Source organism: Vidua chalybeata, chromosome Z, assembly GCF_026979565.1.
Source record: "Vidua chalybeata isolate OUT-0048 chromosome Z, bVidCha1 merged haplotype, whole genome shotgun sequence".
Taxonomy (NCBI): Eukaryota; Metazoa; Chordata; class Aves; order Passeriformes; family Viduidae; genus Vidua; species Vidua chalybeata.
In genome coordinates this window covers 68,381-92,056 of record NC_071570.1, presented here as the reverse complement: position 1 = coordinate 92,056, position 23,676 = coordinate 68,381, and the positions used below count along the sequence as shown (strand labels likewise).

General features: G+C 47.9%; 1 protein-coding gene and 1 long non-coding RNA gene across 5 annotated transcripts; one reads left to right on the top strand and one right to left on the bottom strand.

Annotated features, from left to right (window-relative positions):
• The first annotated feature begins 13,127 nt into the window (after positions 1-13,127).
• LOC128782181 (nucleolar pre-ribosomal-associated protein 1-like) lies at positions 13,128-19,355 on the top strand. 4 transcript variants are annotated; one of them, XM_053932385.1, is made up of 9 exons: positions 13,133-13,523; positions 15,602-15,687; positions 15,772-15,830; positions 15,932-16,067; positions 16,370-16,476; positions 17,012-17,152; positions 17,785-17,897; positions 18,216-18,341; positions 18,474-19,355. In XM_053932385.1, the coding sequence occupies exons 1-9, from the start codon at positions 13,351-13,353 to the stop codon at positions 18,616-18,618; spliced, it is 1,086 nt and encodes a 361-aa protein (XP_053788360.1). In that variant the 5' UTR covers positions 13,133-13,350; the 3' UTR covers positions 18,619-19,355. The 4 variants fall into 4 exon arrangements, with proteins under 4 accessions (XP_053788361.1, XP_053788360.1, XP_053788362.1 ...); XM_053932387.1 differs by lacking the exon at positions 13,133-13,523 and adding an exon at positions 14,226-15,274 and having other exon boundaries at positions 15,791-15,830; XM_053932388.1 differs by lacking the exon at positions 13,133-13,523 and adding an exon at positions 14,227-14,864 and having other exon boundaries at positions 15,791-15,830.
• Positions 19,356-23,061: 3,706 nt separating this feature from the next.
• Positions 23,062-23,668, bottom strand: LOC128782349 (uncharacterized). The gene is made up of 2 exons (XR_008428740.1): positions 23,494-23,668; positions 23,062-23,221 (listed from the first exon to the last, which is right to left on the bottom strand). It is a non-coding gene; the product is annotated as an uncharacterized LOC128782349 (long non-coding RNA).
• Between the last annotated feature and the right edge of the window lie 8 nt (positions 23,669-23,676).

Below are 23,676 nucleotides of genomic sequence, written 5' to 3'. Positions count from 1 at the left end.
CTGGAAGAACATATTAACCTCCTCTTGTGATTTTCAGAAAACCATTCTAATTTAGCAAGTAATTAAGGGTCACATGTAGGATAAAGAGCTAGATAAGCTTGGATTACGCACAGGAAGCTTTGTTTCCAAGGCAACCCGAGCAGAAGGGGTGTTAATGCTGAGGTCAGGCACTTAATGAACTGGGAATGGTTTCTGGCTGCAAAATTTATTCGAACTGGGCAAGGCGAACTAACAACTGCATTACCATTTAATGATTTGATGAGAGAGAGTAGCTACAGAGCTACTTATCAGGCAAATACTGAAGAAAAAGCTTACAGGCGGTGGCACCATTCTGCTAAGTGAGGTCAGGAGAAGTCCAAAACAATGACGCTTGACAAGCCCAAAATACTTCAGTCAGCACTGATGGATTTCGTGACTTCCCAGTGTGAAGGTGTCGCTGTTTGCGTCATCTGCCGCTGCTGACACACTCACCCTGTGCTGTGTGTTCTTTTCCTCCCGAGGTTAGTCCTGCCCGGAGGTTGCTGCCTGTGGAACCGCCCTGGGGGATTTAGCACACTGAAAAGCAAGACAGCTCTTCCTAGAGCTCCGGACGCAATCCACTCCTGGGACTTTAGACTCTGGGAATTAATCCCTCGGGGCATTTGACAGGGCAAATCTCACACACAAATACCATGCACATGGATAAAATAGCCAAACAGCTCATCTGTAGCAAAATAGATGGATTTCGTGAAACACGTTAATGTTTTTAAATTGGATTCTTGCATTGTTTTGTTCTGTATGATGTAAGGAACAGTTGGGAATGAGATTACTATGTTTGAGGAATATTAAGAGAGTACAGAAAGTGGAGATAACCTATTAAATACCTGCCGCTTTCTCAGTTCACTTGGACCACTGCTCTGTGAGGGAAAGAATCGCACAGGCATTTTTCTAAGCTTTCTGTCAAACAGACAGGCATTCTCTGCTTTTTGGGACAATCACAGGATATTCTGTAACGGTTGGAGCGTTCTTGTGGCAGGAACACAGGCCACTCTTATTTTGTGCCATGCTTTTTCAAAATATGTGGATATATAAATCAGGGCAATTTTAGAGGCCAGCTGATCTCTCTTTTTCTTCTGTGTAGCCTTGGCATAAAAGCAGGTGATTTTACACTAGGCCACCTGTTTGCACAGTGGAAATTGAAACACTCTGCTCTCTCAAACAGGAACTGTAGGACTTTCAGTTAAGGGTAAGACTGTGCTGAAGGTGAGCTGGCAAAACCTAAGCCATTCACAATATTCAAAAACAAACTAACACACAAAAAAAGCCACCAACCAAAAACAAAACAAAACAAAACAAAACAAACAACAAACCAAACCAAGCCAAACCAAGCTAATAAACAAATATCCGGAAGGGAATTTACTGTCTTTGCTCACAGGTAGTCAGAAGGGAAAAAAAAAAAAAAAAAAAAAAAAAAAAAAAAGCCTTAAATAAGTTAAAGGTTTGAACAGTGGCAAGGAGAATTTATGCAAAATATTAGGGTATATTTTGCTTTTCTTCCAACTGCCAAATACCTGGTGAGGGGGCCAACAAGGCCATAGACTCTCTACACAAGATCACAAGATTTTTGAGGATGCCATCACAGGTTTCACAGGTTTTTTGGTTGATATTTTTTTGAGACACAATTTTATAATTATTCCTGAATCAAGGCTAAATCTTACAAATAATGGGTGGGCATCAATTAATAAAGGGCATCATGCCTTCCACAGCCCATTTCATAAAAAAGGCTAGATTTCAAAAGGATGCATCAATTGCCTGGCTAAATCCACTAAAGGAACTGCAAAGAGCTTAACATGCTTGGGAAAATCAAATGCCTTAATCCAACTTTGGCCTGTAGAAGCCTCAAGGTGGCAATTACTGGTTTGATAGTGACCAGAGTCAGGTCATCTGAGATGGAATGAAGCTGCACCATCTTCACTTTCCTCTTCAGTGAGAGAGCCCCTTCTAACATGTCCTTCTGTGGCGCTGGATGACTCTTTTTTATTTGATTTTTATTAAAATTAACAACTGGGCCATTCATGTTTATCTCAAACAGGGATGAGCTGAACAGATTTAAAACCATCTAAACCTCTTTGAACATTAGGAATTGTCAAATTTAGAATCTCTTTAATTGAATGACCTAGAAGTGAGCCATAAAAACCATGGGAGCATCCCTGCCTTTGAACTTTGGCTTCTGGAGTGCAGGCTCTGGATGAACTGCTCATGTGATTCTCAGCACAGTTTTAACTACCCATTTTCTCATTGCTGCCTTTCTTCTGGTTGTGTGACAAGTCCCCGTCACTTGTCAGATGTCTCCCCCAGACTCTGAGCCTCGCCTCTGCTACCCTTTTGTTATCTCCCTTGTTTTATCTCCCCTCCCTACCTTTGCTGTTTGCTTTCTCCAGCACATTTCTCTCTCTGCTGACTATAGACCTTCCCTCAGCTCTGCCCAAGTTTTCATGTTCTTATTGTTTCTCTGAAGCCCTACATGTCCCAGTCTCAGTGGGGAGGGCAATGTAGAACATGGTCACTAATGCATCTCTTGATGAACGGAGAACCATCCGGATCATTTCATTTTCAGTGCAAGCACATCACTGACACTTTTCTCTATTTCTGTATGTGAGCAGGAAGGAGCTCTCAGTGGCTTTGTTAACCAAAGGAATAAGTCAGGGGAAGTCCCCTTCAATTGAGTTTTACTGAGAAGAACTCTTGAAAATACCACCAAGAAACCTGTGGAACTCAGGGGAAAATAGACACACCCACTGACACACCCACACCAAATTATTTGTTGTCACCCCTTGTGCTTTTTTGCCTCCAAACGAAATTTCTAAACCTATTAAGCATTACCCCAAGTGAATTCTTACTGGACTAACATTTCTAGAGTGACCAAAATTGAGGAAAAGCCATTTCAGACTACGAGATAAAGCAGCAGGAAAGAGGACAGGAAAAGGCGGGGGGGGGGGGGGGTGTTTCACTTCCCAGCCTCTCCTCTGCTGCTTGCTTTCTCCAGCTTTATTGATGTCAGCGATTGATGGATACACTGCCATCTGCCACCTCTCCTGCAGGGATAGCTGCCAAATTCCCTCTGAGGTCAAAGATGAGATTTATTGGTCCCTGATAGTAGGAGCCAGAGATGAGATGGCCTGAAAATGCAATCAGGTCACACCAGAAACAAACCAAAAGATGTTCTACTCTAGCAAAGGCAATGCTGATTACAGAGGTGATTTGGCACGTGGCAGTCCAGGAGCTTTGCAACCACTGAATTGCTCTTTGCCTCTGCAGGAAAAAGCAGGGTTTACCAGTTTTGCATCTTTCTTGGCTGTTTTATAGTTGGACGGCTATGGGTACCCGTTTGGAGCAACTGGTTGTAATTTTGTTCTCTAGGAAATTTCTTTCTAGTAGCCAGCAAGAAATCCCTCGTTTTTATGACAACCAAAAGAAAACAAATGACCATGCAATAAAGTTAAAAGAATCCAGTTTAGAATGTGAATAGAGCTACAAGTTACCAAGCATAAACACAAACCCAACAAACTCGCTGTTTGTATACTGATTGAGTTTTCTACACACAGGCAAAAAAAAAAAAAAAAAAAAAGAAGAAGAAGAAAAAGAAACGAGGAAAGGAGAAGCCCTGACACTTTATTGCTCATCTACATAAATAGATGATCAAAATTGTCTTACTGAAAAGTTCATTGTCTTCCTGAGCTGACTGGAGGAGTTTCAGCTCCACTTTCCTCTTGTCGTCCAATAGGAAACTACTTAACTGCTGGATTTTGAAGAATTTCGAGAGTTGACTGTTGGTCCTGAGCTAGTGCCAGAGACTCTGAACCCGTCATCATAGGGTAGGCTCTTCCTGGAGTCCTAAAGGTGTTGCTTACTTGGACAAACAGCCTGAAAAAGCATCCTGTGCCCACATGTGTGCCTAGATTGGATATTAAAAAAAAATCAGAAACATCAGAGGATTGTGTTTAACACAGGGATTTGCACTGTCACCTTCAAAAAGCTCACAGAAATTTCTGTGTCTTGCCAGGCAACACCAGCAATACAGCAACGCCTTTTTGTAGTCTCCTTTAGCATTCAGAATACTCTCAGTAGCTGGGATCTATAAAATTGGTCTTGAAAACCAGGAGCTGGTATCAACCCACCTACAGAATACATGGAAAATACTGAGTATTTAATGTTATGGTAACCCTTTTTTAGGAAATGCATCTGTGTATGGCAAAGGCAGGACTTCTGACTCCAGCTGTAGTGACAACATGTTTAATACTCTGATAGCAGCACTTTAAAAAAAAAAAAAAAATAATGCCAAGGATGCTGGCCAAAGTGTGGGTATTCACATTCATTTAGTGCTGGAATTGTCCCTTTCTCTCCCAAAACTTACACCCTCATAGCCATTTCCCTCATGCAGTCATTTCCCTTCTCGGTTTAGTTTCGAACAACAGGAGTTGGTTTAGGTTTGGGGTTTGAGGACGGCTGGTTTTGGTGGGGTGGTTTTGGTTTTTTGTTTTGTTTTGTTTTTTTTTTTTTTCTTGCTAAGCCCTCATTAACTCCACTCACGCTGTCTTACTCTGTTTGCCAGTGCTTAAGTAGTGTTTTTTTTTTTTTTTTTTTTTTTTAAGCAACCAATTAGCACCTCATCAGCTTCAATTAGAGGAGACAAAAGCAGTGTAAAGATAACTCAATGAGAGGGGGTGGCACAGCATCATGTAATCACTTAAGACAGCGGTGAGCATTCACTGTGCTGGCTCTGCCGGGCTGGGCCTATTCACCTTTTTTTGCTTCTTTCTGGATGCATTTAAGACTTTTTTTTTTTTTTTTTTTTTTTTTTTTTTTTTTTTTTTTTTTCTGGGAAGCCAGGCCTCCCAGGAGTCTCAGAGTCTGTCATTCAGGGCTACCTGTTTACAGCTCAGCGACCAGAAGGACCTAAACAATCCTATATTGTACGCCCAGTGCTTCCTTAAACTTAGGCCTCCACAAAGGCATGTTTTCAGAAGCTGGGCAGAATAAGTTAAAGGCTGGCTTTATACTCATTAAGTGTTCTGCTTGTACTGTCTTCTAATTACATGGCAGGGCAACAATGTCTTTTTTTTGTCAATGGCGTTCTTTGGAGCAGTTAATTTGGTGCCTGTACTAAATGCCCCCAAACATTAATTAGTGTGGAAGGAACCCTAATTTCCTCGGCGGCTTTCCTCTCCATTTACTTCCCTTGTTTTCACATAGGCTTGGATGAGCCTCTATAATGAAATTACCTCATTAATGCCTTTATTCTTTCAAAGTAATTCATTCAAGATCTACCATTTAGTTTTAATTTGATGCTGTCAAAAGCAAAAGGTGCATTCATGTCTTTGATTAGTGCGTTTTTTTCCTCTCTAAAGAGCGGACAGATTTAAATTATTAAGATGGCAAGTAGTGAGTTATAATTGGATACAAGCAGCACTTCAGTGAATATTAAATGCTTTCAAAGCCTGGCCTATCTGCTCTGCTGACTATTAACTGTGTCCAGCGAGTTCTTCTGCGGGGTTTGAATTAACGGCACATTAGCTACTGTGAAGTAAATGAAGTTTAATTTTGTTTATAAAAAACGTTGCAGTTGCATTTATCAACATGACATTTCCTTGTAGCAGAGCTCAGTTTGCCCCATTATCCTACCCTGACCTCATTGCTTGGTTAGTCCAGCTCACACGGGAGCACATCCTGTGCTCAGCCTTGCAAAGTCTGTCTGGAGACCTACCTGGGTATGGCTTGGAGGATAAGACCTGGGAAATTCTAAATATTGTCACCTTAGCTGCATTTAACCACCCTGATAATTTGCTTACAGAGTAGAGGGGAACAAAGTGCGTTTATGATTAATGGGGAATGCACAGGCATGGACTGAGCAGGGAGGATTTAACACCAGATTTTTGATCTTTAAACGTCTCTATCCTTCCTCCTTTTGTTCACAACTCACGTCACAAACTACCTGAGATGCATCAGAGAAACACAGATGGCAGAAGACTTCTGCAACCTGCTTGGCATGTGCAATTTAGGACTAATTACTAAGAGTTTATTGGGTGGCTGCAGTGCTCCCAGTCGTCAAAGATCAGTCACATACTTTGGCCAAGACCTCTGCAGGGTCCTGTGCTCCCAGGGCCTTTCAGTTTGGAATATCTCCAAGGATGGAGATCCCTCAACCTCTCTGGGTACCTGTTGCAGTAGTTACCTGACTCCAGACGTTTTCCTTCAGGCAGGGAATTATTATATATTCAATGCAAGCATCAACTGCAATAGGATAACTTGAATTTATAATTTTTTATAAATAACATATATTATAACTTTATTATATTTATTAAAAATATCTGATATATTTAGTGCATATTACATAGGAAACATGTAATAGATAGATAGATATGATACATCTATTATGATTGCAATCACAAGGCACACACAGAGCAGTGCTGTTTATTTTTGGAATCTTTCCCACCTGTGCTGTAAAAGGATCTTGGGTTTGGATTAATTTCTCCTCCCAGCACGAGCAGGAGCAAACCTTTGTATTTATTTGTTCCACGGTGGAGCAAAGTCAGGGGAATTTTGAAGTAATTTCTGAGTGCATGGCTTTCACCATAAGCTGTGTCTCACTGCCCTCTCATGGCTAGATTGTCCATGGATATCCCACTCTCATCTTCCTTAAGTTCTTGCACGAATGTTCTGGCCAGCATCATCTCTCTGAATTCCTACCCTCTCGGCACAGCCAAACACCACAACTCCATCATCCCAAAGGAGCTCTGGCGTTTCTCTCTTCACCCCCGCCCTTTTCCAGCAGACACGGTAGTACCGGGTTGTCAGAAATGTCATTCTCTAGGCAGTTAGTCCCAGCAGATGGGAAAAGAGTTCCCGGGAACATGAACACAGTCCCCACGTCCCACCTGGCTGAGCCCGGAGTCCATGCACCGAGAGCTGCGGGGAGCTGGAATTCTCCCTGGGAAGAATTCTCCCCTGCCCGGCAGCCCGTGCCTCCAGCCCGGCCCCCGCACCTCTCACCTCCCGGCAAAGAGCGGCTGCTCCTCCTGCTGGCTGCTCCGGCAGCTCCGCCGACTGTGCCGAGGGCAGGTGACAATGCCGGTGGGTCACACCAATGCCGAGGAACCTCAGGTTGTTTGCAGGGAACAATCAGCCAAGCAGGGATGCTTTCCCACTGAAAGGGGACAACCAGGGACAAGAACTAAAGAGGCTGGGGCAGCACAGCCCCCAAACCTGCCCAGTCTCCAGCTGCCACACGCTTCTGTGGCCAGACAGGACCCAAATCCACACCCAGAACAACCTGGAGGGAGGTCCAGCTGCTCATGTCCAGCCATGCCCAAGCATCCAGTGCCAGTGTCTGTCAGCCCCTTCTCCCCTCTGTCCTGAACAACCAGCACCTGAGCCATGTTGGCACCGCTGCATTGATTAAATGCCCACTAACACATATTGCCAATATCAAATTTCTCTGCCATCCAGGACAGGCCAGTTAGGTGTGTCCCTTTCTCCCACTCTCCCAACAGAGACCTCCTCATTCCACATCCCAATTCAGGGAACACCAACTTAGCCCTGCGTTGGGAAATGAAAGAAAACAAACATGCAAAAAAACATCCCTGCCTTGAGGCTACCCAGGCCTGGGAGAAAGCCCTTCCCACCACCCTCTTGGCCTTTGCCCAGTCCAAGTAACTGAGGAAATGCACATCAAACCCCAGAGCACACAGGCTGGAATGTTGTCTGCACACAAAACAGCCCCAAGAACCAGCTCTGGATTGCACTTCACAGCCTCAGTCAATGCCACATGGGAAAGCCAGGTGATTTTTCCTTCACTGAGACACAAAAAACAACAGCAACGGCCGTCCAGCTGACCTGGCCCTCATGGACAGCTGCATCACTGAACAAGGTCATCCATCATCTCTCACTCTGGTGTAGGAAAATACTGCAAGCCTTGGGTCTGTGGTTTAAAAGCTACTTTTAGATCAGCAAAAAGGTCTCTGGCTGGGACAATTCACTGAATTTATTGGTGGATCCCGAAATCCATTTCCAGGTGCATAAAAACTCAAAGGAAAAGCTGAGCACACAGGAGTTCAAGGTGCTCTGGGCACAGGTTCCCTGAACTGCAGAAAAATGGTCCCAAGTCTGCACTTAAGCTACACCCCCTGCACCTTGTGTTCTCCAGACCAGTCACCTTTCCTGAGAAGGCCACGGAGAAGGGAGGGGGCAAGGGAGCCATTCTGGGAACCCCCAGCCCCACTGCCAGTGAGCAGCGATGCTGTCAGTGCCTGCAGCCCTCACCCCAATTTGTGTCACTCAGTGGGTGGTTCCTGATGTGGCACTTGGGGATGGGGTTGAGGGTGGCCTTGGCAGTGCTGGGGCAGTGGTTGGACCCACCGGTCTCCAAGGGCATTCCCAAACTCAGGGATTCCATGGGACACTCCGTGACTGTCCCAGCTGCACAGGCAGGCACAGGAAGCTGTTACACACAGATTATATTGCCATGAGCCAGAGCGCTCCAGGTCATCCTTGAGAGAGTGCAGAGAGCAGGAAAAAGACACAGCACTGATCCTGCTCTGTGCTTTCCCAGTGGGGCATGAACACCATTTCATCCTGACCCTGAGAGCACCAAGGAAAAGAACTACTGAGCTGGCACAGAAGATGCCACATTCCTGACACTCCTGCCCGAGGACTGCAGCTCAGCAGGTTTCTGTGGGAATCTGAATTACCTTAGTACTTCAGAAGCTGCATGTCCCTAAAGAAATCCCTTGGGAACAGGAAGCTTCCTACTGGCATTTTTTACTCCAATGTACATTTGCAGTGCATTGAGACTGTTTAAATCAGAATGAAGTGACTTGGTGACAGCACAGCACTAGGTCAGGGACACTGGGAGACTCAGCAGACAACATTCACTATGGACTCTCCATTCCAATGGGAGAATGGAACTCCAGCTGCGGCTTCCTCATTTCTCACGGTTCTGTTTCAAGGACTCCCCTCAGGAAAAGGATGTCACTAGTCCCAGTAGCAAATACCCAAGGCAATTTTTACTCCCTGCAAACAGTAGGAATGACCAAGAACAGCTGCTGTCATAGGAAAGGCAGGGGATGATCAAACACTTTCTCCCGTGAAGGCTTCAGTTCGTACCACCACCCCTGAGCAGGTCTGCCTCGGTCTCACCCACCTGCTCCAAAACAGCTCCATGGGGTTTAGCTCCAGTTCTTTGGACTTGTCCATCTCCACTGCTCTGACAGGCAGCACCAACAGCACAGCAGGGGAACACCTGAACAGGTACAACCAGGGGCACACCAAGGCCACCAGGTCCTGCAACACAGCTTCTTGTGATTCAGAGCCTCTGAGTTTTGGTACAGATTCACTGGAATTTATTTATAAATTCATTTTGAAATATGCCCTATCTACTGTATTATATACAGGAATATAAGAAACTCTGAAGATACATCTGAAGGTTTTGAAAGTAATGCCATAACGTTTTTATCTAGGAATGAACCAAGAAAGTGCCCTGAAACCAGAAAAGCAGCTGCAGGGGCTGAAGGGAATAGGAAGGGCATAGGAAGGGCACAGGAAGGGAACAGGAAGGGCATAGGAAGGGCATAGGAAGGGAACAGGAAGGGCATAGGAAGGGCATAGGAAGGGAACAGGAAGGGCATAGGAAGGGCATAGGAAGGGAACAGGAAGGGCATAGGAAGGGCTCTCTGGCACCTTCTGCCTCCGTTCTCTGCCTGCCCCCGAAGCGCGCGGCAGCCCCCGGCTGTGGCCGGCGGCGGTGCTGCCGCCTTGTGGACAGAGAGCGGTACTGCAGCCGCCCCCAGCCAGCGCCCTGCCCCTCGCCGCTGGCTGCCGGCTGAGGGGGGAAGGACGGCTGCCGAGCGTGGGAAGAGCAGCAGTGCTGCCGCCTTGTGGACAGAGAGCGGTACTGGATGCGCGCACCTCTCAAGATGGCGTAAGCAACCACGTGCCAGCACGCTTCAGGAGCTGGGCCAAGCTCCAGACACACTCAAGATGGCGGCCTAGTAAGGAGCTTGGCAGAGAGAGGCGTGCTCGCCCCTCGCGCGGCCGCCGCCCGGCTCCGGCGCCGCAGACCGCGCCGCCCGTGTCCCCGAGCCGGAAAAGCTCTGTCCAGAGAGCTGAGTTAAAATTATATTTCTTTAAAGACCCGCAAGCCTTTTAGAGGCAGCAATTTGTCTCATGTAGAATGAGCTGCCCTGAGGAAATCTGTAAGCCGAATCCAGCTGAGCCCGGCCGAGCCGAGCCGAGCTCTGCCGAACGAAGCGAGCGGCTCCGAGCCCGGCCGAGCCGAGCCGAGCTCTGCCGAACGGAGCGAGCGGCTCCGAGTCCAGCCGAGCCGAGCCGAAAAGGCGAATCCAGCCGAATGAAGCCGATAATAGCCGAGTTTAGCCGCAAATAGCCGAATCTAACAGAGGAGTCGGGTCTAGCCGAGTTTAGCCGAACCGAGCCGAGCTCCGCCGAGCGCAGCATCCCGAGCAGGGCGGGCCGCCGGGGCGGGCTCGGGGTGGATCGGCGCTCTCTGAGGCTCCCCCTCTTGTCCCTCTCTCTACCAATCCTTCTTCCTTTCTTCCTCCTTCCCGTATTCCCCTTCTTTCTCTCTCTATCCCTTAGTTCCCTCTCTCCCCAAAGGCGACCCCTTTCTCTCCCTTTTCGGTCTCCCCTCCCGTCCCCCCCTCCCTCTACCCTTCCTTCCTCCTCCCCGTATTCCTGTTCTTTGTCCGCGGACCCTCCCCTCCTCTCCCTCCCTCGCAAACCCGACCCCCACTGCCCTGTCCCTATCCCGCTCCTCCGTTCTATTCCTCTTCTCTCCCTCCTCTGTGCACCGTCCCTCTTCCCCGCTCCCGGCCTTTCCCTTGCCCTCCCGCTTTCCTCCACAGCCCGACCTCCCTCCATACGCTGTCTCACGCCCTGCTAGCCCTCTTCTCTTCCCGTCGCCCCGTTCCTTCTTTCCCCCGCAGCCGCGGGGCCGGGGGCGCCGGAGAATAAAGCCCAGAGGGCCGGAGCCCGGCGCCCCTGGGCCCTTGCGGGAGTCGCCGCACGGGGCCGGAGGCTCTCGGCGGATCCCCCCGTGCCGGTCAAACCCCGCCCGGCCCCGCCGGACCTGCGGCTTTGCCGGCATCGCGCTGAGAGCGGCCCCCGCTCTGTGCCGTGCCGTCCGTGCCGCGTCCCCGCCGTCTCTGCCGCTCCCTCTCTCTGCCCCTCGCCCGTGACAGCGAGGCTGGGCAGGAGCTTCGACCCTTCTGGGGGCTGCCCCCCTTTCTCGTTGCGGCAGAGTCCCTTTCGGGGGGGATGTACATGTGGAAAGGGATGGAAGCAAGTGCTGGGCTGCTGTCCAGGGCAGTTAAGACTCGTTCTGTGCCTTCTTTGGGGGCCAGGAAAAAGGGGTGAAGACTCGGGGCTCTGGTGTCATTTGGGGCACCCTAAGGTCCCTAGGAGAGGGACGCACGCTGCGGCGGAGGAGCAGGTGGGTGGTGAATGAGGGGGGGTCCTGCCGGGTGCCGTCCCCCCGAGGGACCCAAAGCTGCCCCAAAATGCACAGGGAGGGGGGTGTGTAGAATACTACTAAATCCTGGCAAATGTTTCGTTTTTATAGGTATTGGTAAAAATAGGAAAGTATTGCTAAATTCATTTGGAAAGAAAGCCCCAGCTATGCGCTGTGAGGATGTAATGTATAATTAATATACGTGTATATATAAATATAAATATAAAATAGAAAAAAATACAAAATCACAGAAATCGATATAATACCTAATAGATATTCTAGTGTATATATCTTATTATACCACATTACATGTAATATATTATATATATCTAAATATAGTACGTCAATATACTGTAATATAATATACAAGAGCATGTAAAGGTAAATATCAAAAGCATGAATATAGAAATATTCAAATATAGTTTAAAATAAAAGGATTTTTAAAATTTTGTATTTGTTAGTAGGCAGGGTTTTTATTGTAAAAATTAGAAATATAAATAAATTAGAAATCTATGTATAGAAGTATATCATACGTACATTAAAATCTATATAAAAATTAAAATGTAAGTAAATAGAAGTATTAGCTGTATGTATGAAATATAATATATATAATATTTTATCTATCTTGTTATCTTATTATATATATTATATACATTTATAAATATAATCCATCAATAGAAAGTATAAATGCAAATGGGATTATAATTATGAAAATATGATATAAATATTTAAATATTGTTTAAAGAAAGGGCTTTTTTGGTTTTTATTTGGTTCGAGGCAGGGTTTTTATTTAAAAAAATATGAATATACATTTTATTTTGATAGACTTCTAAATATAAAAATATATAATCAATGTATAAAGATAGATATAAAAATATAAAATATAAGTAAAAATAAGTAATAGGAAGAGATAGAATATAAATAACGACATATATCAATCTACCTTTAAAATGCAAATTTGAATATAAATGCGATAAATATATAGATAAATTTACAAACAGTTTAAAAGAAAGTTTGGGGTTTTTTTTTAGGTTTTTACTTGGATAGATGCAGGGATTTTATTTTTAAAAATATAAACCTTTTAGAAATATCAATCTAAATATAGAAATATGTAATCAATATATTAAGACATGCATAAAAATATAAAATAAAATAAACTTTAAGTAATATGAATGAATGTAAGAAATTATAAAATTATCATTATACATCAGTATACATTTTAAATCAAAATGTGAATATAAATATAAAAAATATAAAAATAATATAGATTGAAATATAGCTTAAAAGAAAAGATTTTTTATTTTGGTTATTATTGGGTTAGAGGCAGGTTTTTGTTTTTTTTTTGGTCGGTGTTTTTCGGTTTCGTGCGGGATGTTTAGGGGCATTTATTGCAGAGGATGTTTTGAAGGGGGTCGCGCCTGTTCTTCTTTGCGCGCCTTCCCCGCCTGCAGCCCCAGGGCGGGCGGCAGTGCCGCCGCCTTGTGGCCAGAGTGCAGTACTGCAGCCCTCGCCCGAGGTCCTCCCGCGGCCGCCACCTTGGGAGTGGGTTGTCGCGGACTCGCTTGACCTTCCCAATATGGCGGCAAAAAAAGGCGGGAAAAAGGAGGACCACGGTCTGTCTACTGCACTGCCTGCACGGCACCCTGACGCCGGCGCCGCCCCGCGGGATTTTTTTCGCTTTTTCCCGTGTCGTGGCCACGGACTGTGAGCTCAGCGGCTGCGCGGGCGGTCAGGTTTTGAGCGGGCGCCGACAGGCATCGGCAAAAACGCCTCTCCCTTCCGAGGGCCTCACGCGGCCGCCATCTTGAAAGTGTCGCGGCGGCCGGGACACTCTTGACCTTCTCAATATGGCGGACAGAAAAAAAAAAAAAAAAAAAAAAAAAAAAAAAAAAAGCGCGGGAAAACCGTGGTCCGCGTGCTGCACTGCCCGCGCGCCACGCAGGGGCCGCCCCGCCGGGATTTCCCGCGGCCTTGCCAGTACTGCGGACACGGGCTGTTGCCGCACTTGCGCCGCGGGCGGGTGGGTTTCAGGCAGCATTTTTCTTTTAAATAAGAGATCGTTAATATTAATATCATAGAGCTAGAATTTGCTTACAGGCAGGGCTTTTATTTTAAATAACAGAACTATTTTTGCAATATAAATATAGAAATGTATAATATATATATCTAGATCTATAAAAAGGTAAAATGTAAATAAATAGAAGTCATAGGAAGATATTTAATATAGAATCGAAATAACATCATGCATCAATATACATGATAAATGGGAATGTGAAAAGTATAAATATGAAAGATAGTTCTAGAGAGTTTAAAAGAAAAGGATTTTGGAGGGGTTTTATTGGGTTAGAGGCAGTGTGTTTTAGTTTGTGTGCGGGTGGTTTCGGGCCATTTATTTTTCAGGATTTTTCCAAGGGGATCGCCCCTGTTCTTTTCTGCCTCCCTTCCCTCCGGGCGAGCGGCAGCCCCCGGCTGTGGCCGGCGGCGGTGCTGCCGCCTTGTGGACAGAGAGCGGTACTGCAGCCCCCCCCCAGCCAGCGCCCTGCCCCTCGCCGCTGGCTGCCGGCTGAGGGGGGAAGGACGGCTGCCGAGCGTGGGAAGGGCGAGGCGCGGGAGCGAGCGGCAAGCGGGGCGGTGTCTGTAAATAGAGGGGAGGGGTGAAGGAGATTCGGGAGAGCAAAGGGACCCGATGACCGAGAAGAACGGCAGCGGCGAGGGCGGCCCGGCGGGGCCGCTTTCGGCGGGCGGCGGAGGCGCGGTCGCAGCGCTCACGGGCCGGGGGCGGCGGGCGGGGGGCGAGCGGCGTCGGAACAGGGCTGCACTCCCCTTTCCCGATCCCCGCGCGCGTCCCTCTCTAGACGCTGGAAGCGACCGCGTGCCGGAAAATGCCGCCGGGGCGGCGCGCAGGCGGCGGAGCGGGGCCCCGGCTTTCCCCGCCCCTCCTGCCGCCATCTTTGGAAGGTCAAGCGAGCCGTCCCCGTCCCGCCGCGTCGCTGTCTCGTCCCGCCGCGTTCCCGCCGCCTCCCCGTGCTTCCCCGCCGTCTCCACTCTGACACGATCCGCCCCCGTCCCGGACCCCCTCCGCTGCAGGGAAATGCAGGAGAACGCGAAAGCATCGGGGCAGAGCAGCCGCTGGAGGTGCCCGAGCCGTCTCCCCCTTGCCCGCAGGGCCGGAGTTGCCCACCGCCGGCAGCTGACAGCTACGCTGACAGCACGGGCGGCTCCGGCACGCTTTGCCTCGCTGTGTTCCGGTGCCGTGCTGCTGCGGGAGGACGGGGCCAGCGCTCCAAAGGCCAGAGCAGAGCGCTGGCGAATGGGAGGCGAGGAAGGCTTGGGCTAAGGATGGATTGCAACCGGGCTGCCTGTAAGTGCGCAGAGAGACCTTTGTCATCCACGCTGCCAAAAGGAGCACCTGGTACACCCTATAGGCGTGCCTTGTGTTTCACGTGTTTTCATTTCCTGTTTGTGTCATCCCAAAAAGCAGGGACGGAGCAAATGGGACTGGTTCCCACTGTTGCTGTGTGAAGGCTTTTTACAGGCTGCTGTATTGATGTCATCTTTTTTTCACCCCAAGCTTGGCTTCTCCCATCCTTTTCCCGTGGCTGCTGAATTGGGTGTTCCCAGGAGGGCTGGGTTCCTCAGCAGGGGTCTTAGGAGTTGCTGTGGATTCTGATTTTTCTGAAGCTGTATGGAGGCGTGCTAGCGAATCAGCTCTTTTCTCTCCTGAGAAGCTTTCCATCTATGTCCACCCGTGCCTCTCTGTGTTTTAATCACGTAGGCGGACGCGCTGAGGTTTTTTTTTTACTTTCTAGGCCAAAAGCTGAGGCAGATGAGTGTTTGCTTTGTCTGTGTGAGGAGTGGCATTTGTGCTGGAGAGCTGCGGTTGGGAGGAAAAGATGGACTAAAGGTGCTCTGGGGACGGGCACGGGAGGAAACGCTTGCAGAGAAAGGCAAGGCAGTGATGATTGCGGAGGAGAAATGAGAGGTGGTTGCTTCCGATCCGTGGGGACTTTCCTTGGGAGTGATGGATCAGAGAGCATACAGAAGCAGAGAGCATCTTCTGGCTGTTGCTGCTCGGTAAACTTCTCCCTGGCTTCACAGGTCCGTGCTGGAGAGTGGGAGAAGGGTCCCTGCTGGCTGCCGTGTCCTGGGTGGGCACAGAGCTCTGACCTTGGCCAGATGGGCTGGTGAGTATTGAATCAATCCCTGCCTCCTCGTGAGCAAGTTGTTTGAAGGACTTGTCGGCAGGGACGGCTTTTAGCCGGCTGCAGTTCGGTTTCTTTCTCACAGGTTTCCGGGTGTTTTGATCCTGACGTCGCCAAAGCCTCAGGTTTGCTGAATTGGGGCTCTTACCTGTGTGACCCGTGAAATGTCCCGGAAGCTGATCGATGTCTTTGTGCTCCCGCTGTGTTCATTTGGGCTGTGCTTCAGGCTTCTCTCCCGGGGCCCTTGCCGTTGCTGTATCTCTTGGATGCCGTGCAGAACGGAATCAGGCAGCCAAGCCTCAGGTTCACCTTCTCCCTCACCCTCTGCGCTGCTCGTGTGGCACAGCAGATCCTGAAGCCAGGTACTGGGACGTGCTGCGTGTGTCACTGCTGGGGTGAAAAACAGAGCCCTGGGGAGTGTCGATCCCCTCACCTGCTCTGTGCTCGTGCGCTCTTGCCTGAGCTTTTCCTCCTGGGCAAGAGAAGGGGAGGGTGGGCAGCACTGGGAATGCGCCTCAGAGCAAAGGCCTTCTGCAGTTGCCGGGCTGTTCTCCCAGCTCGGAGCGCTGCACGCTCACTGACTGCAGCTTCCACGAATTGTCGTCCGTGCTTGTGGATTGGGAGCGCTGTCCTCCTCCACCATGCCAGCCTTTTCTCTTTACAGAGGAGCACGTGTACATAAGGGTAAAGAGATTCCTTCTGTCGCACCGGTGTTTGGACCTGAGGAAGGTACCGGGTTTTCTCCAGCTTTTCTACAGTTTTGATTTTGAGGTGAGAGTCCCATTTTAGGTATCCAGTAATTCTTCAGAAATGTATTAAAAACAGCCATAAAAATACGACGAGACCTCATTCTCCCACGGGTAGTTAATTAGAAGCGTCTTTCTTCTGTTTCCTATAGGAATTCAGAATGTTATTTCTGTGGGGTCTTGGTTGTTTTCTTGACACTAACGCACAAGGAGTTGTGCTGCGTATGCTCTGTGAGCACGAGAAAAGAATGTTCTGCCCCGGCTAGCTACAATTCCTCTTTGAGTTTAGGTTAGTAACTTTGAGTTCAACTGAAGTATTTTAGAAACAGCAACTTCTAAAATTCCATTTCCACTGCATGTTTGGGCTGCAGACTGACTGTTCCCAGTGGATGTTAGCGATTAAATTTGGTAGGAATGGAAATGGAGAAGTCCAGAAGAAGCTGTGGTGAGCCCTGAGCTGGCACTCGGAGGGAACCGTGGTTTTGTGCTCTTAGGAGCAGGTATCCTTTGGAAATGTCGGAATGTCTGACAGTGGTGTTTTTCTTTGTGGCTTCCCATAGAAAACAGAGCGCGAGTGGATCCTCAGATTTCTTGGGGAAGGGCTGCGTGACAAACATTGCTGTGAGCTCTATGTCTACCAGAGGATTTTCCGGGTCATTCTTGCCTTTCTCAGCAGTCCTTTGTGTGACCAGGGCTCCCAGGTAAGAATTGAAAAAGAACAGTTCCCAAATACCCCAAAACCACAAAAGCTTGTATTGGCCTCGAGATCTCAAGTACCAAACAGAAAGGAGCAGCTGATTCTGCCTTGGTCCTCTTGAAAATCTGTTCCTTGTTGGTTTTGTGGATGTGTGGATGGGGAAATAATTTTGCTTGTGTCTAAACCAGTCCCATCCTTATCCCCTGAAACTGGGACCGGTTCCTGCTGTCGTGGAGCCTCACGGGGGTGCCGTGGTTTTGCTCCTGCAGTCGGGGCCTTTTCTTTTTGGGGTCTCTATTTCCCCAGCCAGCACGTTTGTCACCTGCACAGTGCTTCGGCAGGAGGGAAACTCGCCTGCCGGGAGCTCTCGGGTTTGGGAGCATCCACCCTGAGGATTTCAGGTATCAAAACCTCGGACAAAAAGAGAAAACTGTCTTGCTACCTGAATACTTCTTGTAAGAGCAGCACCTGTGGTGTGAGGCGTTGAAGGGAGAATGTCTTTCCTTCTCTGGAGTTGCTGAGAGCAGGCGGTGTTCATTTTAGCTGGAAGTTGATCGGGTACCAGCCAAATTGCTCATTTTATTTTAGATAATCAGATCTTGGCTGTAAAAGAACAAGTTGCATTGTCTGTTTCAGAGTCCTATTCTGGAGATACGACAGAGTGCTGCCCGTGTCACCTCTAGAGCTGCCCATGAGCCGATAGAGGATCACAGCCTCCTCTCGTGGGTCCTGCACGGCTTAGAGAAAAGGTAACCAGCCAAGTACGGGAGACGTGGGGACAATTTCCTGTCCACGGCTGAAGAATGACGTGGCTGAGGATGAAAGCAAGGGGGACAGACCTGGAGACGGGGGCACCGAGGGCTGCACTGGCAGAACTTGCTGAACGCTGAGGTGTCCCTTGTGTTTTTGAGAAGAGAATCAAGAGGCTTTCAGGTGGTGGTAGGAGGGACGATGGTGGGGGGGCTGTGTGATTTGGGAATCACTTCCTTGACAAAGCAAAAGGACACCTTGTGCTGGTGTCTTTAGCTTTTAAATTTCAAGCAGCCTCAGTTCCCATCCTGTCACAGGACCTGCTGCACAGGAAGTGGCACAGTAATGGATTTGAGCTGTCTAGAACGTTACTTCTCCTCCCCTTGCCTCTCCCTGACAAAAAAAATCTCTTCTGCAAGCACAGAGTGCCCTGACAGGTTCAGGCAAGTGCACCAAAAGTGCCCTAGAATATGGTCCCCCGCAGGAGATGGACCAGCTGCTGGTGAGGATCTGCCTTTCAAATGTGGTTTTCTTTTCTTTTTTTTCTTTTTGTTCTGTTTTATTTTGTTTTTCAGGTTTCTGGAGAACAAGGTGATAAATAAAATGATTTCCTTACTCCATCCTCTATGGCTAATAAATTTAGGAGACAAGAGAGAAAACAGGAATCGGTCCCAGATGCTGCTGTTGAGATGGATATATGATCTATCTATCTGTATATAGATATATGTATATACGTATATCTGTGTAGTGATAATAATGGGAGTTTTTATGATACGTTGCTTCACCGTTTTATATTTTTAATAAAGTGTGATTTTAAGTTATTAGTTATGATATTTTATTATAGTTATTGGCTAAAGTAACATTTTCTTGTATTTTATTGGTATCAAGTAATTAATGTTAATCATGAATTGGTAAGAGTTTGTAATGAATTATTAAGCTATGAATATTGTTCATTAAGGTACGTCTTTTTTAACTGTAGGTATTTTCATGTGTTTATATGGGTTTTTATGTTAATGATTTGGGGTTTTTATGTTATGAATATATTAGTATTTTATTAGGTTTTTCTTGTTAGTTTAGTTGTTTGGTGTGTAGATTATTCATTAAGTATGTTTATCTATAAATGTTTTAAATTTAAGTTATAAATCTACTTGTTAAGGATTTTTGTAGAGTTCTATGTAAAAATTTAAATCGGTAGGGGAGATAAAAAGCAGTAATTATTAATAAGATGAGTATTTTAGTTTTTAATAATGATTTAAGTTATTTAGTGATGTTTTAATTCTTGAAAATATTATTTCGTTATTTTTTATTTATGTGTGATTGATTAATTTAAAATTTTTGTAATGTTTTTGTAAATTGATTTCTTGTGATTTCATCAATTTATATATTTTTTAAATGTTTTATATTTATGATTATGTGTGAATAATAAAAAATGAACAGTTGTTTTATTTTGTAAGGTAGTATGTTTAAAGATGTTCCTATTTGGCAGTAATTTATTTAATGTTATAGATGTGTTATTGTTTCATTTGGCTAGTTAATAAGTAAGTTCATTTAATGTGGTTCAAGTGTGAGTTGTAGTTATTTTAGGTGTTAAAAGAGATGCAGAAATAATAGAATTAGGTTATTAAAAGGTCGTACTGTTTTGATACTGAGAAGTAAATTTGTGTTGGAGCGATTGGGTATTTTTGGGTGGGTGTTCTTTTTTTTGGTTGTTTTTTTTTTTTTTTTTGTGTGTGTGTTTTTTTTTATGTATTATTGTTAAGTTTGGTCTTAGTGGATTAATTGTTTTAAATTGTAGGTTTGCTGTTTTGAGGTAACTTCTTTGTGGTTTTGTGTGGTTTGGGGGTTGTTTTGTAACTAAATATTGTACAAGTATTTGTTTGTAATGATTTGAGTAATTTTATTTTTGGTGGTTTACCTGTAATTTGGGGTATGAGTGTATAAATGTTATTTTAAGAGTTTATGTTACGTGTAAGTTTTTTGATTTGCAATTTAGTGTTTGTAAAGGATAAGGTTAGTTGTGAGGAGGTATACAAACGAGACACGTTGAAAAGAGATTTTTCGGGTTGGTGACTGATAAACAGTGTATTTGGATGCGTGGTTTTAGTTAGTGTTACTTGTTTGTTCTGTTTTGGTTGTGGAACTATTTCTTTTAGGGTTTTTTTGTGTGTTTTAAATAAGGCTTGACACAGTGAGTAGGACTGGTGTGTGATTTTTCTTTTTTTAAGTGTGGAAACTTAAGTATAACGTGTTCTTTAGGTTATGAAATTGACGGGACTACTTTATCGGCTACTTACTGAGTCTTGTAGTTGAGTAGGTTTTTGTAACTCTGATTTTGAAATCAAAGAAGAAAACTGAGGAGACGAAGGAGGTAGAGAAGTTATCTCCTTCTAGGACAGAAAGGGTTTAGCGCAGAAACTGCTGGGTCTAATGTGGCGCGGGGGTTTCCGTGCGCCGGCCGGGCCGGGCGCGGGGCTCGGCGGCAGGAGAGCGGCGAGCCGTGCGCGTGCGCGGGAGGCGCGCTGCCGCGGGGAGCCGAGCGGAGCCGAACGGAGCCGAGCGGAGCCGAGCGGAGCGAGCGGCTCCGAGTTGAGCCGAGCCGAGCTGCGCCGAAGAGGCGAATCCAGCCGAGTCTAGCGGAGAACAGCCCGAGTGTAGGCGAGGAGCCGAGCGGGGCCGAACCGAGCCGAGCTCCGCCGAGCGCAGCATCCCGAGCAGGGCGGGCCGCCGGGGCGGGCTCGGGGTGGATCGGCGCTCTCTGAGGCTCCCCCTCTTGTCCCTCTCTCTACCAATCCTTCTTCCTTTCTTCCTCCTTCCCGTATTCCCCTTCTTTCTCTCTCTATCCCTTAGTTCCCTCTCTCCCCAAAGGCGACCCCTTTCTCTCCCTTTTCGGTCTCCCCTCCCGTCCCCCCCTCCCTCTACCCTTCCTTCCTCCTCCCCGTATTCCTGTTCTTTGTCCGCGGACCCTCCCCTCCTCTCCCTCCCTCGCAAACCCGACCCCCACTGCCCTGTCCCTATCCCGCTCCTCCGTTCTATTCCTCTTCTCTCCCTCCTCTGTGCACCGTCCCTCTTCCCCGCTCCCGGCCTTTCCCTTGCCCTCCCGCTTTCCTCCACAGCCCGACCTCCCTCCATACGCTGTCTCACGCCCTGCTAGCCCTCTTCTCTTCCCGTCGCCCCGTTCCTTCTTTCCCCGCAGCCGCGGGGCCGGGGGCGCCGGAGAATAAAGCCCAGAGGGCCGGAGCCCGGCGCCCCTGGGCCCTTGCGGGAGTCGCCGCACGGGGCCGGAGGCTCTCGGCGGATCCCCCCGTGCCGGTCGAACCCCGCCCGGCCCCGCCGGACCTGCGGCTTTGCCGGCATCGCGCTGAGAGCGGCCCCCGCTCTGTGCCGTGCCGTCCGTGCCGCGTCCCCGCCGTCTCTGCCGCTCCCTCTCTCTGCCCCTCGCCCGTGACAGCGAGGCTGGGCAGGAGCTTCGACCCTTCTGGGGGCTGCCCCCCTTTCTCGTTGCGGCAGAGTCCCTTTCGCGGGGGATGTACATGTGGAAAGGGATGGAAGCAAGTGCTGGGCTGCTGTCCAGGGCAGTTAGACTCGTTCTGTGCCTTCTTTGGGGGCCAGGAAAAAGGGGTGAAGACTCGGGGCTCTGGTGTCATTTGGGGCACCCTAAGGTCCCTAGGAGAGGGACGCACGCTGCGGCGGAGGAGCAGGTGGGTGGTGAATGAGGGGGGGTCCTGCCGGGTGCCGTCCCCCCGAGGGACCCAAAGCTGCCCCAAAATGCACAGGGAGGGGGGTGTGTAGAATACTACTAAATCCTGGCAAATGTTTCGTTTTTATAGGTATTGGTAAAAATAGGAAAGTATTGCTAAATTCATTTGGAAAGAAACCCTCTCTCTATCCACTCATTTGTATCCAGGAATGTAGGAAACTCTGACTGGGCATGGGTAGTAGTTTTGAAAATAATGCCATAACGTTTTGATCTAGGAATGAACCAAGCAAGTGCCCTGAAACCATCAGAACAGCTGCAGGGGCTGAAGGGAATAGAAAGGGCGCTCTGGCACCTTTTGCCTCCATTCTCTGCCAGTCCCCAAAACGTGTCGCAGTCCCGTAAGAGGCGTTTGTCATCCAGACTGCCAAAATGAAGACCTGTAAAATCCGAGCTCTGCCTTTTGTTTAACGTGTTTTTACTTCATATTTATGTCATTACAGAAAGCAAGGAAAGGAGAAATGAGACTGGTTCCCACTATTGCTGTGTGCAGGCATTTTGAAAGGCTGGTGTACTTATGTTCTCTTTTTCCACTCCAAGCTTGACTTTTCCCCTCCTTTTTCGAGGTCTGCTGCTTTGGGTGTCCCAAGGAGGGCTGGGTTCCTCAGCAAGGGTCTTAGGAGCTGGTGCTGATTCTGCTTTTTCTGAAGGTGTATCAAAGTGTGCTTCCAAAATGACTATTTTGTCCACTGGAAAGCTTTCCCTCAATGACCATCAATGCATGTGCGTGTTTTAATCGTCTAACCAGACGGACTAAGAAAAGCCAACACCCCTAGTGGATTTCTGCTTGGTGTGTGTCTGTGAGAAGTGGGCTGTGTGCTGGACAGGGAGAGGCGCTGTTGGAGAGTGGCAACAGCGCCAGGTGTGAGCTGTGAGGATGATGAGGGCTCAGAGCAGCCCCAGGTGTGAGCTGTGAGGATGATGAGGGCTCAGAGCAGCCCCAGGTGTGAGCTGTGAGGATGATGAGGGCTCAGAGCAGCCCCAGGTGTGAGCTGTGAGGATGATGAGGGGGCGGCTCCTGCCGGCGGCTGTTTTAGGGGGTTTGCCTCAGCTCACTCTTGCATGGAGCTGTTGGAGAAGAGGAGTTTGGGGGGGGGGGCTCCCGGGTTTGTCTCATGGAAGGACGGTGAGCGCTTCAGACAGGGTCTGGGGGATCGCTTGGATACCTGGAGCATTGCTCAAAGGAGGTGCCGAGGGACAAACCTTTGTGCCGGGAAACAGCAGCCAAACAGGTGAGACGGTGTGCCTTTGTAGCGGGGACTTTCTCCTTTCCCTTTTAAATTTCGTTTTGCCAATCCTCTCCCATTGCCTCCGAAAAAAAAAAAAAAAAAACACCACCCAAAAAAAACCACAAAACCAAAAAAAAAAAAAAAAAAAAACCCAAACAAACTAGGTTTATTAAGACAAAAGAAATTCAAAATGAGGGAAGCAACTTCTCTTCCATTATTGCCTGTGTTTGAACTGGGTGGGATTCCCGTGCACTCGTGGTTTTGAGGGTCTTGATTGAAGGAAAACATGCCTTTTCCAGGGTGTTAGGGGTATCCCGGGGTGGCAGCGAATCCCTGTGTTCTATTTCAAATAGAAGGGGAAAAATATTGTTGTTGTATGCTGGGTTTTGACTTGAGGGTAGCCCCCCCCCCCCCCATTTTCATCATCCTGAGGTTAAATGGAGGGGGTAGTTGGTAGGGGACGTGTTGTCCGTCCTTGTAAAGGGTTTGGATTGCGGTAAAAATCCCCCTTTTACCATCATTTGAGGAAAGTACTTTCTTTTCTGCTCTTACAGGGGCTGAAACTGAAGGGAGAACACATTTATTTGCCCTTGTTGAAGTGAGGGCGAGCACCTGAGTGTGGCGTAAGTTCCGGGGGTTGAATTGAAGGAAGCTGCAGCTCTCGCAGCGTTTGAAGGGTTGGAATCGGGCTGTGCCGCTGCATTGGAGGGCGCTTCTTCTGCCCCTGGCCCGGCAGCCAAGGCTGTGGCGCGGGAGCGGCTGGCGTTGCCTGGGGAGCTGCCGAGGTGGAAGGGG